This window comes from Coenobita brevimanus, chromosome 54 (genome assembly GCF_032717465.1).
Source record: "Coenobita brevimanus isolate Jiangsu-jjx chromosome 54, ASM3271746v2, whole genome shotgun sequence".
NCBI lineage: Eukaryota > Metazoa > Arthropoda > Malacostraca > Decapoda > Coenobitidae > Coenobita > Coenobita brevimanus.
This window is the reverse complement of record NC_137007.1, coordinates 29,617,260-29,632,164: the sequence shown is the minus strand read 5'-3', so window position 1 is coordinate 29,632,164 and position 14,905 is coordinate 29,617,260. Positions and strand designations below refer to the sequence as shown.

The 14,905-nt window shown below is 44.7% G+C and overlaps 1 protein-coding gene across 1 annotated transcript in view; it reads left to right on the top strand.

Moving 5' to 3' along the window:
* Nucleotides 1-14,110, top strand: part of LOC145401075 (irregular chiasm C-roughest protein-like) — a 28,886-nt gene extending 14,776 nt beyond the window's left edge. The window contains exons 7-11 of the mRNA XM_080273447.1: nt 3,652-3,751; nt 4,581-4,760; nt 6,249-6,507; nt 7,973-8,131; nt 14,022-14,110. Of these exons, the coding sequence (XP_080129573.1) occupies nt 3,652-3,751; nt 4,581-4,760; nt 6,249-6,507; nt 7,973-8,131; nt 14,022-14,110 (787 nt within the window). The remainder of the gene's footprint in view (nt 1-3,651; nt 3,752-4,580; nt 4,761-6,248; nt 6,508-7,972; nt 8,132-14,021) is intronic.
* Nucleotides 14,111-14,905: the final 795 nt, after the last annotated feature.

The following is a 14,905-nucleotide window of genomic DNA, read 5'->3' as shown; positions in this document are numbered from 1 at the left end:
TCGCTCCCAACTCACACCCCCCTCTCTCATATACCTCTCCACCCCATCCCTCCATCTCATCCTCGGCCTCCCCCTCCCTCTTTCCCCCTCCACCTCACTCACTTACACTCTCTTCGTCAGTCTTTCACCCTCCATCCTCTCCACATGGCCAAACCACCTCAGTGTGTTCCTCATAACGCTTCCTATCACATCCACATCAACACCACAACGTTCCTTTATATCCTCATCCGTCAGCCTGTCCCTCCATGTGACTCCACAGGCTCCTCTTAAATAACTCATTTCCACTGCTCTCACTCTTGACTTGTGTCCTTCCAACAACGTCCAAGCTTCACATCCGTACGTTAGAGTTGGTATCACAATACTGTCATGTAGTAGCTTTTTCACTTCCATGCTCACTTCCCTGTTTCTTATCACTGCTTTCAAAGAACCAGCAACCTTTCTTCCCTGCTGTACCCTTTCAAGCACTTCACCCTCCAAACCTCCATCCTTACTCATCACACTACCCAAGTACTTAAACGTACTCACATTTTCCAATTCCTCACCATCCAACCTCGCTGTACATTCACTGACTTCACCTCTCTCAAAGACCATCACTTTACTCTTCCCTACATTCACCTTTAGATTCCGTTTCTTACACACTCTCCCAAACTCATCCACCAAGCCTTGCAGCTCCCCTTCGTCTTCACTCAACAATACAGTATCATCTGCAAACAACAGTACAGGGAGTTTCCAAACACTATCCTCTCTCACCAGGGCCACTGCAACATCCACTATCCTACCTTGTACCTCTTTTATTACCCCATCCATGTACAGATTGAACAACCATGGAGACATGACACATCCCTGTTTCAACCCAACTTTCAAAGAGAAAAATTCACTTAGTTCACCATCCATACGCACTGCAGCCTTCGCACCATCGTACATACTCTTCACAGCATTCAACAACTTCCCATCTACTCCATATATTCTTAACACTTTCCACAATCCTTATCTATCTACCCTGTCATATGCATTCTCCAAATCCATGAAAGCCGCATACAACTTCATTCCCTTCTCTAGAAACTTTTCCACTAAAGATCTAAGAATGAATATCTGATCTACACAACCTCTTCCCTTACTAAAGCCTCCCTGTTCTTCACCAACTAATTTCTCTGTTCTTTCTCTAACTCTGTCAGTAAGTATCCTACCATACACTTTTCCTCTTATACTAAGAAGACAAACGCCCCTATGATTACCACACACTTCTTTTTCCCCTTTTCCTTTGTACAAGGGAATAATTATACCTGACTTCCAATCCTCCGGGACTCTACCTTCCTCCCAGGCCAATCTGCACATCTTCCACATCCATTCTACTACTATCTCTCCCCCATGCATCAGCATTTCACCACACACTCCATCAATTCCTGGGGCTTTCGCCGATTTAACTCTCTTCATTGCTTCCACAACTTCTATCCTACTGATTTCTTCCTGTCTTCTCACCTCCCTCCTTCTCCCAACCATTCCCCAGCCACTTATACTCGCATTACTTCCATCCTCTACGTTCAACAATTCCTTAAAGTGTTCTCTCCATGTGCTCACTTTTTCTCCCTTCTCCACTAGTAATCTACCATTTTTATCTTTCACTCCCCTGCTAACTTCACTTCCACCCTGTCTTACTCTTTTCACCTCTTTCCAGAACATTTTCTTACAGTCCCTCCACTTTACACTCAAATTCCTTCCAAATTCCTCATCCACTCTCTTCTTACTCTCTCTTACTAATCTTTTCACCTCTCTCTTTCTTTCTACATATAACTCTCTCTTCCGCCTCTCAACTTCTTCCACGCCCCTATTTCTCATCCATTCATTGTATGCTTTTTTCTTTTGTGCCACAGCCTATTTCACCTCTTCAGTCCACCACGCTGTTCCTTGCACCCCCCTCCGTCTTCTCTTCCTTCCACACACCACATCACATGCTGCACATATTTCTTCTGTAAATATCCTACACACACCTTCCACGTCTCCCATCTGCTCCAATTCATATTTGCCCAATCGTTCCTCCACTTCTCTCTTATACTCTGCCTTTTTCTCATCTTCTTGTAACCTTTCCACTCTCCTTGCAACTACTTCTTCCTCTCGTCTTTCCCTTCTTCTGTTCCTCCATCTTACTTGAATTCTAATTCTGGCCACCACCAAGTAGTGGTCAGAAAGTCCACTCCCCCAACCTCTATAAACTCTTGCATCCATTACACATCTTCGCATCCTTTCATCCACACACACATTATCAATCATTGCCTTCCTTTCATTCAGTTCACCACCTAGCCTTCTCATCACTCGCCATGTATACCTGTGGATCATTTTATGCCTGAAGAGGGTATTGGCTACCACCAACCCCCTCCCAGCACAAATGTCCACTAACGCACTCCCATTCTCATCTATCTCAGCAGGCACACCCCACTCACCAACTATTCCATCCACCTTCACATTCCCAACTTTACCATTCATATCACCAATCAAAAACACTCTCTCATTCCTTCCAAACTTTTCCATGCACACTTCTACATTTGTCCAGAACTCTTCTCTCACTCTTCTAGCACGATCCTGCGTTGGCGCATACACACACACACTTGCCCACATTTGTATTCCAACTTTCAACTTTACCCACACACTCCTTGACCCAACTGATCCATACTGTCTTATGCTTCTCTTCCATCTTTTACTCTTTTTGTTGCTTTTGCTTTATTTCATGTTTCGCTCTTTAGTAATATTCTTTTTTACTGTTTTGTGTGATCTCACTAAAGGGACTGGCACAATTCCCGCCAGTCTACCGTATTATCATCATCGTTTTTATATCCCGTCCAGAGATTAGCGCTGAAATTTCCTAAGCGTCCGCAGCCCCTAATTCCCCGTGATTGATTGCTTGCTCGACTGAGAATTTGCTGATGGGGCGTATTTGGCAGGATTATTTTTGTTTTTCTCTTTTTTCTTTGGTGTGTGTGTGGAACGTTGGGTGTCCGGGATACTGGTATTAAGATTGCTATACAGTATATAGATTTTTTAAAATTTCAGGTTTAGTTTGGCGTTCTTGTGTTTCTTAATAGATAGATAGATAGATAAATCATATATTTGGGATATACTTAACTAAATGAAGGAAGTGGACAGGGGTATGAGTAAGGGCGAGTCCACACGTGTGCTCGAACAAGTGCTGGCAACATGTAAGCAACACAGTAACGAACACGCTGCAAACATGTTAGGAACAGCAACGCCCAGGTCATGTTGGTAACATCATGATGAAGTCTCAGCTGCCTGGTACGGACACACTTATCCCATCATCTCTGCTGCCAGTGTTCGAAACTGCACTGAAACATGTTTGCATACATCTGTCCAAATACTGCTGCATACATGTTCCCGAACATGTTGCCTGCCGTGTTGCCAACATATGTTTTAGAGCACGTGTGGACGCGCACTAAGATGAACACGTATTTGCAACATCCGCTTTTGGCTCAGCATTGAAAATTGAGATAGAAAGATGGAGCAGCGAAAAGGTTGTCGTCATTACTCTCAGGTGATTCAACAAGGGAAATAAAGAAGAAAGGAAAGTGATGTGTAATAAAAATGGAACTCTTTTGAAGGACTTATGCTTGAGTTATGTTTACAGTGTTATTTGTGTTGCAGGTGGTACCACAACAGCCAGCCAGTGCACAACCACACCAGCAAGACCTTCATGCTGCACCAGGTCACACGCCACCACCACCGCGACAGTGTGGCGTGTGAGGTGAGTTGACTGCTATTTGAAAAAATGCGAATTCAAGCCCAGGCTAGTGTAGGGGGAACAGATTGATGCTTTGATTTTTTTTTTTTTTTTTTTATAGACTTTGCTGCTCTTCCACAAGATATCGACTTGTCAAACACACACACACACACACACACACACACACACACACACACACACACACACACACACACACACACACACACACACACACACACACACACACACACACACACACACACACACACACACACGGTATTACCATTGTACCTTTCCTGCATGAGACAGCTCTAGCATTTATTCATCATGGACGGCGGGTATTAGCGCCTTAGTGGTGACCTGTGGAGTATGGCAACGAGGAGGACTGCTGGGCCTTAGGGATAGACCGTCAAGTTGGACACATTAAAAAAAAAAAAAATCAGACTAAGGTTAACTCTTTACCCTACTCTACCAACCCCGGAGTCGGGATCCTTCAGGCGGTGGCACTGATATAGCTAGGCGGCTTCGCTGGCTGCCTGGTAATGCAAACGCCCCTCAGCTTAATCCCTATCCCATGAGAAGGTGATCGCAGACTGCAGGAGAGGACAACTTCAGTCAGCAGTCTACTGGGTTCACATTCAGATGAACCTGGAGTTGCAACTACTGTACTATTACTACTACCACTAGTACTACTACCACTACTACTACTACTACTACTACTACTACTACTACTACCACCACCACCACCACCACCACCACCACCACCACCACCACCACCACCACCACCACCACTACTACTACTACTACCTACCCTAACGTAATCTTTCCTAACACACCTCACATCTGCCCACAGGTAACGAATTCAGTGGGCAGCGGTAAGGCGAGTGCTGAGGTGATGGTGCAGTACGGGCCGCAGTTCCGTACGCTGCCCCGGGACGTGATGGCAGAGAGGGGCAAGAGAGTCTCCCTCACCTGTGACGTGGACTCCAACCCGCCCTCCTCCATCGTCTGGCTCAGGGCGGGATCACATAAGGTACGGCCCAGCCCGGCAATTGTGAGTCTCCCTAAGCTGAACAGATTGACGCAGTAGAAATTCGTCCTTTCGATCGTTTATAAAGACTCCTACATGCTTGAATGCGTCGACTATGAGCACTAATGGCGGCTGTCTGCTATGTTCGAGCTCTATCAGCCTCTATACTCCGTTCCATATCAGAGAGGTCGCACTCTATGACCTCTCCCCGAGCCTCTTTCGGTCTGCCTTCCGCAACCGAGGAAGATTGGAGAGCAGGTAGCAGAGTGTATGTATGAATGTTTTAGTTGCCGGTTAATTTATATCTCTAGGTGGACGGGCAGCTCTAAACAGCAGTCCTATAGAGCATCTGCTTCATAGAGCTAGGGACAGTGTTTTCCATCGGTGTAGGAGTGAACCACCGCCACCCACGCCTGGCGCAAGAGTGTCAGAGTGAAGGAGGCTTTTGGGGTGCAGGGTAAGAAGTATGCGTGTGTCGCTGGGGCTGCTGTGATTGTATGACTTGGTCTTGTGGTAGCCCCCTAACACCTCTTCCTCAGCGACTTATCTTGTTTATTTCACTTTACAGTCTTCTGTGGTACATTAATCGTTCCAAATTATCGCCATACTCTATAAATGACATGGAAAATGATACTAACTACCCATATCCAGGAATAAATCGCAAAGGAAGAGGTGTTAGGGAACTTCCTTAACCGACGAGAATACAGACTTTGGCGTCTATCTTGGTCGTTGTAGAAACCCTGGCAGAGTGAAAACAATTACCAGGACATACTGCTAAACCTACTGAAATGCTTGTCTTGTAGCGGTTCGGTCCCAGGGTCTGCGGAAAAGTAGCTAAGCGTGTTGCGCCCCAGACTACGGAGGCTTAAGGTCGTGCTGGGTAAAATCCTTAAATGGTGCAGAATTCTTGGGGGTCATTTTCTTCTTAATCTTCTCAGTCTCTTTATTTTTACGTATTATTTTATCTTTTTCTGGATCTTAATTCTAACTCTCTCTTTGTAAATTTGTCATCTTTCTCTCTCTCTCTCTCTCTCTCTCTCTCTCTCTCTCTCTCTCCCTTGTGCTAATGAGAGGGCAGCAGCATCACCACAACCTCTAATAATGCTCAAACCACCCCCATTCACGTCTCCCAGGGCTATGTGTGTGTGTGTGTGTGTGTGTGGAGTTAAGGCATCCCAGTGGTCTTTAATCGCCACTATGATCCACTATAATTGCCACCAACTCTCTGTCTATAATCACCGTAATCGCTTTTCCTATAGACTTCTTGGTCAGAGAGGAGAGTGCTACTTCATCATCATCATCACAAAAGGCACTGATAGTGGTGTTGGAAATGGGTGACAATGGTGATGATGATGATGATATATGTGGTTAGGAAAATGATGATGATGATGATGACGATAAAATTTTTCCCATGTACTAAACAGATGAATTAATTTTAAGTACAATTTCAGGGCGTAAGACATAAACACTGACAACTTCCAAACTCGACAGATCCTGGGGTCGGGTCGTGAGTTCGTGGTGGTGGTGGGGGCAAGGACGGCGGGCGAGTATGAGTGCGTGGCCAGGGTGCGTGGGTTCCCTGAGGTGCGTGGGCGTGTGCATGTGCTGGTGAAGGGGCCGCCCACCATCGTGAGTGCGGGGCGGCAGGAGGGCAGGCGGGGCGGTACGGTGAGCCTGGAGTGTAGCACCGTCAGCGTACCCAGCCCCATCAGGGTCACGTGGACTTATAATGGCAGGGAGATTGACCTTAGTAAGTACTATATACCACGTCCATTAATTCAGTACTACCTGTTATATGTCTACTGTTGTATTTTCCTCATGTATAAGAATAAGTAGATCAGTAGAGAGGTGGCCTGCAGTCCTACCGGACCCAGGTTCAAATCCCGGCTGGGGCAGGGAACAGTTTAAGGATTTGAATTTCTTAAAAATCAGACTTTACTGATCTACCAGAAGACCCGCCGGCATGTCGTAAAATTACCCCCGCTAATACCAGTACACCAGTCCTGTATGAGACAGCCCTAGCATGTATTCAATATGGACGGTGGGTGTTAGCGCCGAAGTGGTGACATGTACAGGTGTATGGTACGTAGGAGGACTACTGGGCCTTCAGAGCAGGCTGTGAAGCCTATGCCCAGAGTCGGACACATAAAAAAAAAGAAAAGAAAAATACAGGTAAAAATACAGATACATTTTGAAATATTGGAAATATTACTTTCATACCATTATATACATGACTAGCTTTCTTCAGTACATTGCGATTAAAATAGTTGTTTATCATATCATTTGCATTTAACTTGTCGCATTAAGAGTTTTTCTAATATTAATTCTGACACACTTTTGGAATACATCGGCTAAATACTCTTTAAGGGTTCTTAGTGCTGAGAGAGACCGTAAATGCATGCAGTTACTAGGCATTGATCACAGTATCCTTTATTCACACACACACACACACACACACACACACACACACACACACACACACACACACACACACACACACACACACACACACACACACACACACACACACACACACACACACACACACACACACACACACACACACACACACACACACACACACACACACACACACACACACACACACACACACACACACACACACACACACACACACACACACACACACACACACACACACACACACACACACACACACACACACACACACACACACACACACACACACACACACACACACACACACACACACACACACACACACACACACACACACACACACACACACACACACACACACACACACACACACACACACACACACACACACACACACACACACACACACACACACACACACACACACACACACACACACACACACACACACACACACACACACACACACACACACACACACACACACACACACACACACACACACACACACACACACACACACACACACACACACACACACACACACACACACACACACACACACACACACACACACACACACACACACACACACACACACACACACACACACACACACACACACACACACACACACACACACACACACACACACACACACACACACACACACACACACACACACACACACACACACACACACACACACACACACACACACACACACACACACACACTTGCTTATTCACTCACTCAACCACTCTCTCACTCACTCGCTCATTCATTCTCGTCAGGTGACCCCCGATACGAGGTGGTGCAGGATCGCCAAGACGCCGGCCTCCGCAACACTTTACTGATCCACCACAGCGACACGCAAGACTTCGGCGCCTACAACTGCTCGGTGGTGAACGAGTATGGGGTCGCCAGGAAGATGATACGCCTGCAGGAGGAGAGTGAGTGCCTTAGGGGTCTGTTGAGATGATTATGGTGGAGAAGAGAAGGTAACATGAACGGGATTTGGCTGAGGTGATTATGCTTCGGGAGGAGGGTGAGAGGGATGTAGCAGAGATGATCTATCTGCAGGAGGAAAGGAAGAGGATTTAGTCGGAATGATTATGGCTCAGGAGTAGAGTGACTACCATGAGAGTTAAGATGATCTGTCTGCAGAAGGAGAGTGAGTACCATGAGGGCGATTTCTTAGCCATGCAGGTGTAACTATTATAATAATATTAGATTCCATGTACGTATGTATGTTTGTATGTATGTTAGAATCACATATGAATGTCTGTTACGAGATGAATCAGCATGGTAAATGGGCCATGTGTGGCCTTGAAAAGAAGTTATTCTATTTAGATACAGATCAATTAAAGGTCACCGACAAGGCTCTTAGACAGAAGGGGATAATGTAGATTATTTCCAAGATCGTCACTGCCATCCAAATGTACAAGATCAAGAGTACTCAGACATCATAGAGACGCTGTGCGCGAACTCTGATCCATCGGCACCAAAATGGAATCACTTCATCTCTTATCTACGCACAATGTATCTGCCAATTATGAGCCATATTAGATCAGACAGTCCTGAAATATTGCGATAACAGATACATGCAACGAAACGAACACCACACTTGTTACGTCTTTAGTGCAAGCAATAAAAATACCTCCAGGATGAAAATGAGTAAATAAATGGATTATCTGTACGGAAAAGATTAAAACTACTGTCGATGTACCCTTGGAACGAGCAATTGTGCAGTTACTAATCACCTGTAATTACACAGGTGAGGGAGGAGTGTGTGGCGGTGTGAGGGGTGATGCAGGGGCTGAGGGGATGCTGATGTTTTGATTGCCCTCTGTCTCGGAAACCACCAGGCATCATGTTATAGTAAATTGTTGGTGAGAGTAGTTGAGAGATTTTCGGGGTGGGGAAAGATCTGAAGCATTCTGATGTCTTATTAATCCTTCTTGCTGCCTCCAGACGATTTTCTTGTGCTTAGGAGAAACGTCTGGTGTGAAGAAAAGACGAGACAGGAAGAATGAGATGGTAGGACTGGAATGAACTGTGATGAAATAAATAAATGTGAACGAACTAAGGTGAGTGGAGGAGACTATACTGGGCGGTGGATTAGGGTGGAATGAGGGACTAAGGTGGAGTGTACTGTATGTTAGAAGGTGGACTGGAGTGGAATAAAATGTTCTAATAAGGTGGGGAAGAGTATGATGAAAGATGGATAGGGATGGATTGAAGGACTGCAGTTTGAAATGGAATAAGGTAGAAAAATATATGCTGGATGACGATGACGATGAGGATGATACAAACCATTTCGACAGTATATTGGCAAGTTATCATACAATAGAACATCAACGGGTATTACACAAAATTGATCACTATGGAAGCACACACACACACACACACACACACACACACACACACACACACACACACACACACACACACAGGAGGGAGTGCATTCATTCCTAAAGTATATAAGGTCACGCATGTCCTGCGGTGCCTCAGTGTAGGGAGAGAGAGGACATACCCCCTTTGTCTCCCTGCACACACCCAAAAAATTAAGTTGGGGGAAATTATTTTAGTCGCCCCTGCAAATTGGTGCTCACTTTTTTTTAAGTTCTTGGGTGACTGAACTATTATTATTATTACTTTTATTATTATTATTATTATTATTATCATCATCATTATTATTATGTTTCCTTTATTATATTTTTCTCAGGTAATTACTACTATTCTTGCTACCCTTAGGCAATTTTACTCGGCTTGAATAAATCAATCAGATTGTGAAGGGATTAAAAGAGACAGTTTCTAATCTCATCCCTACAAATGGTCTCTTCATAGTTTGCAAAATCACCTGCAGGAAACGAAAGTTAAATAAAGTACAAGAGTTCTACATGCAGGAGCCCTTGGTGAGTGTGGTGTGGCAGAGAAAGACATTGCTTTATTTTACCTTACTTCCTTTCTTTAGCACTTATTTGTGACTAGCATCATATTCTCATCTCAGTGTATTATTAGAACTCAAGATGGAGAGATGGCAATTTTTAGGCCAAGTTAGAGCAAAAAGAATATAGCGATAACCTCTCAGCTAATAGGAAATTCTGAACGCTGGTTTAAATTATCTTTTGGTACTGGGATAAAATTTATAAAAAAATAAAAAAAAGAATTATTGTGGCTATAGAAGGATTATTGGCGTTGTTATTGGTGTTTCTTTTATTACTTAATTGTGAAGGTACTCTCTCTCTCTCTCTCTCTCTCTCTCTCTCTCTCTCTCTCTCTCACCTTGCCTCCTCACTCACACATAACTTTCTCCTAATCTTACGTTTCTTACCGCCATCCTTTCCGGCTTCCTTTCTCTTTCTCTCTCACTTTTCTTTCTTGCTTTCTCTCGTCCTTTCTCTCTCTCTCTCTCTCTCTCTCTCTCTCTCGCTTTTTCTCTTTTTTCTTCCGTGATACTCCTCATGCATTTTCATTTTCTTTCATTTCCTCTTCCTCTTCTTCATTTTCTTCTTTATCCTCATGTTCATCTGTCTCTCCGATTCTCTCTCTTTTTCTGTATAAATCTGTCTGTCTACCTGTCTTTCTGTCTATCTGTCTACCTCTCTGTCTGTCTGTTTTCTGTCTATCTGTCAACCTCTCTTTCTCTTTTATTTATCAGTTTATCTGTCTTTGTCTTCCTATCTGTTTCTATATCTGTCTCTGTCTATCTATCCATCTGTCCATCTGTCTATCTATCTGTCTACCCAGCTTTGCAGTGTGGTGAGAGGGGCATTAAGCCAGCACTTTGTCACAGTGGGAAATATGGTCTCTCTCTCTCTCTCTCTCTCTCTCTCTCTCTCTCTCTCTCTCTCTCTCTCTCTCTCTCTCTCTCTCTCTCTCTCTCTCTCACACACACACACACACACACACAGTTTACGGGGTAGCAACTTGTGATACAGCTCCAGTGGGACGCTGGTAAACAACCCTGATATATGTCCAACGCTGCCTCACTCTGCCTCACTCCTGCCTCACTCTGCCTCATTCTGCCTCACTCCGCCTCTCTTTGCCTTAACTCTGCATCAATCCGCCTTATTCTGCTTCATTCTGCCTCACTCTTCCTCACTGTTCCTCCTCTTGCTTTAATTCTGCTTCAACCTGCCTCAATCTGCTTCCCACTGCCTTAAATTTACCATTCCGGGCCTCATTCTGTCTTCTTCTGCCTCATTCTACTTCGTTCTGCCTCACTCTGCCTTATTGCTGACTCACTGTGCCTCATTCTGCCTTATTCTGCCTTACCTCTGACCCACCCCGCCTTACTTCTGCCTTACTTTGCCTCATTCTTCCTTCCTATGCCTTTGATGCCTTAATTTTGCCTTTCTGTTCCTAAATTCTGCCTTTATTATCCTTATTTCTACTTATCTCTGCATCACTGTGTCTTTCTCTGCCTTACATGTGCATTTCCCAGCCTCATCCTACCTTCATGTTTCTTAGCATCGTCTTCCATAGTCAAAATGCATTAGTCCCGTCTTCTTTGTCTAGGCTTTTCCTCTCTCTGCCTCATTCTGCCTTCCCCTGCCTAAATTCTGTCTTTCTGTGCCTCAGTTCTGCCTTCCTTAGCCACAGTCTTTCTTCCACTGTCTTGTATTTCCCTGTCTTTGCTTCATTCTATTTCCTTCTGCCTTTCTTCTTCGTTTATCTGCCTCAGTCAACCTTCCATTACCTTTGGCTTGCCTTTCCCAGCCTCATTAAGTGTCTCTCTGCCTTTTTCTATTTCATTTTTGCCTTGGATTTGCCTTTCCTTGCTTCGTTACATCTCTCCCTCTTTCCTCTGCCTTAATATTGTTTTGTACCGTATTTCTCTGCCTCTCCCTGCCTTAGCCCCCCTTCCCTCTCCCTTCCCTACCCTCCCAGCTTCCCTCTCACTCCCCCTGCGTCATCTTCTTCCTACCTTTCCTTATCTCTCCCATTTTGTTTCTTTTCCGTTTTCTCCCTCCCACTTCTTTCCTGCTTCCTTTTGGTTTCCCAGCCTCCCATGTTTCCGTGTGTGTGTGTGTGTGTGTGTGTGTGTGTGTGTGTGTGTGTGTGTGTGTGTGTGTGTGTGTGTGTGTGTGTGTGTGTGTGTGTGTGTGTGTGTGTGTGTGTGTGTGTGTGTGTGTGTGTGTGTGTGTGTGTGTGTGTGTGTGTGTGTGTGTGTGTGTGTGTGTGTGTGTGTGTGTGTGTGTGTGTGTGTGTGTGTGTGTGTGTGTGTGTGTGTGTGTGTGTGTGTGTGTGTGTGTGTGTGTGTGTGTGTGTGTGTGTGTGTGTGTGTGTGTGTGTGTGTGTGTGTGTGTGTGTGTGTGTGTGTGTGTGTGTGTGTGTGTGTGTGTGTGTGTGTGTGTGTGTGTGTGTGTGTGTGTGTGTGTGTGTGTGTGTGTGTGTGTGTGTGTGTGTGTGTGTGTGTGTGTGTGTGTGTGTGTGTGTGTGTGTGTGTGTGTGTGTGTGTGTGTGTGTGTGTGTGTGTGTGTGTGTGTGTGTGTGTGTGTGTGTGTGTGTGTGTGTGTGTGTGTGTGTGTGTGTGTGTGTGTGTGTGTGTGTGTGTGTGTGTGTGTGTGTGTGTGTGTACAAATCACGTTTTTTTTCTGTTTTTTTTTCCTGTCTGCTGTTATGCCAGTGGGAGTCATGGGAGAAGAAGAATTTTCCCCTTTCCCGTCCCTTTTTAACAAACTGATTATGCTATGAGTGTTAATACTTTACCCCAGTAGACAGTCTCGTTATTTGCCAAGAGACATGCTGTTATTTGTACTTTTTATGATGCATGTGAAGATGAGAGGCAGCAGAAGGACACCGGGGCCCTTAGGGAACGGACTTTATATTCTATTCCCATAGTCTAATACACCTTAAAAAATAGGGGGGGGGGGAGAAGAGTACGTGGCCCCCTTTTCGCCCTGCCTCCCTTTACGTCAGTCTCTCCCTCAGCATCCCTTGCCTCCTCTGCCTTACCCTACTTCCCTCTCCCTGACCCTACCTCCCCCTGCCTCGCCTTACCTTACTCTGCTTCTCCCCTCTTCCTCTGCCTCTCCCTGTCTTCTCTGGCTCCACCGCCTTTCCCTGCCTCCTCTGTCTTTCCATGCCTCTTCTGCCTTCCTCTGCCTCTCCCTGCCTGACTGAGTGACGGAGGTGAGGCGGGAAGTTGTGGGAGAGCGAGCGCGTCCGGCCTGACTGACTGAAGACCTGGAAGCCAAAGTTACCTATTTTAGTAACTTTCCAATTTCACGGCTTAGTGGTGGCCGGGTTAGGTGGGTTAGTGTGCTGGAAGAGGGTTAGGTGGTGATGTGTGTGTGTGTGTGTGTGTGTGTGTGTGTGTGTGTGTGTGTGTGTGTGTGTGTGTGTGTGTGTGTGTGTGTGTGTGTGTGTGTTGCTCTGTAAGCTGGGAGGAAGGCTAATGAGATGGTTGTGAAGGAAGTCAGGTAAGTAGTTTTTAGCAAGATGAAGAGAGGAAGAAAAACAAATTAGATATAGAAAAAAAAATCCATACACCAGACAACAGGTTCCCTCCTTTCATTAAAAAAAAAATAAATAAATAAAATAAAATAAAATAAAAGGAAAATCTAACAGTTGGACTTGAACAGCTTCGGGGTAAAGTTTGGAGGGCAACTAATCTCGGGAAGCGAATGTAAGCAAGGTTAATATAGGCTGAGTTTGGTTAGGTTTTGTTACATTAGATTTTTTGAATATAGGGATCGTTCTAGTTATGTCATTAGTACTACACGATATGAGTCGGATTGCTTCACTTAAAATGTGTTAGAATATCCATCAAATTATTCTTATTAACATTAGCAGTAGCAGTAGTAGTAGCAGTAGTAATAGTAGTAGTGGTAGAAGTAGTAGTAGCAGTAGTAGTAGTAGGAGTGGTGATGGTGGTAGTAGTAGCAGCAGCAGCAGCAGTATTAGTACCATCATCATCGTAAACCTGTTCCCACTATCATTAATGGGGTAGGTAGAATAAGAAATAAAAAGTACATAAATTTAAGAAGCTCTTAGCACCCAATATTACAATGCAAAGAAAGAAGAAAAACTAGAAGCCTTCAGTTCAAATTCTCAGTTAATATCCATAAAAAATAATAAAACAATGTCAGTCAGAAGCTGAAACTATCTCGCCTTGTGGTCACCAGGAGAGAGGTTAAGATGGGCCTAAGTCTGAGTGGCATGGTGTGAGCAATATACCCCAACCACCCTTCGTATATAAGCCCTTTAGAGCCACCTGGAGCACCTTAACCCACTAGACCACAAGGCATCCAAGAATAATCAAAGAAAATACATCACCTCGCCGACTAGATGAAAATGATAGCTTGGATCTTTAACCTTGATTCTTACGTCTTGTGTTGTAAGAATTCGCCTCAGCATCTTATATTTTGAGGTCAGGCCGGTTGTAAATTTCTCCGCCGCCTCACTTCCGGTTCAGATTATGCTTTCACTTCCGTCTGCCTTGTCTCTCTGTCTCTTTCTCTCTGTCTCTCTTGTCTGTCTGTCTGTCTGTCCATCTTTTTTTTCTGCCTCTGTCTTTCTCGCTTTCTGTCTGTGGTCTTGAAGTGTCTGCCTGTTTGTCTTTCATGTCTGTCTTTTCCTTTATCAGTGACCTTCTTAGTTGTCTCTGTCTTTCATTCCTTCTGTCTTGTCTGTCACTGTCTCTTTTTTCTGTCTCTTGTCTGTCTCTGCTATATTTCTGTTTTTCGTGTCTGTAAGCTCAGTTTTTCTGTCTGGCT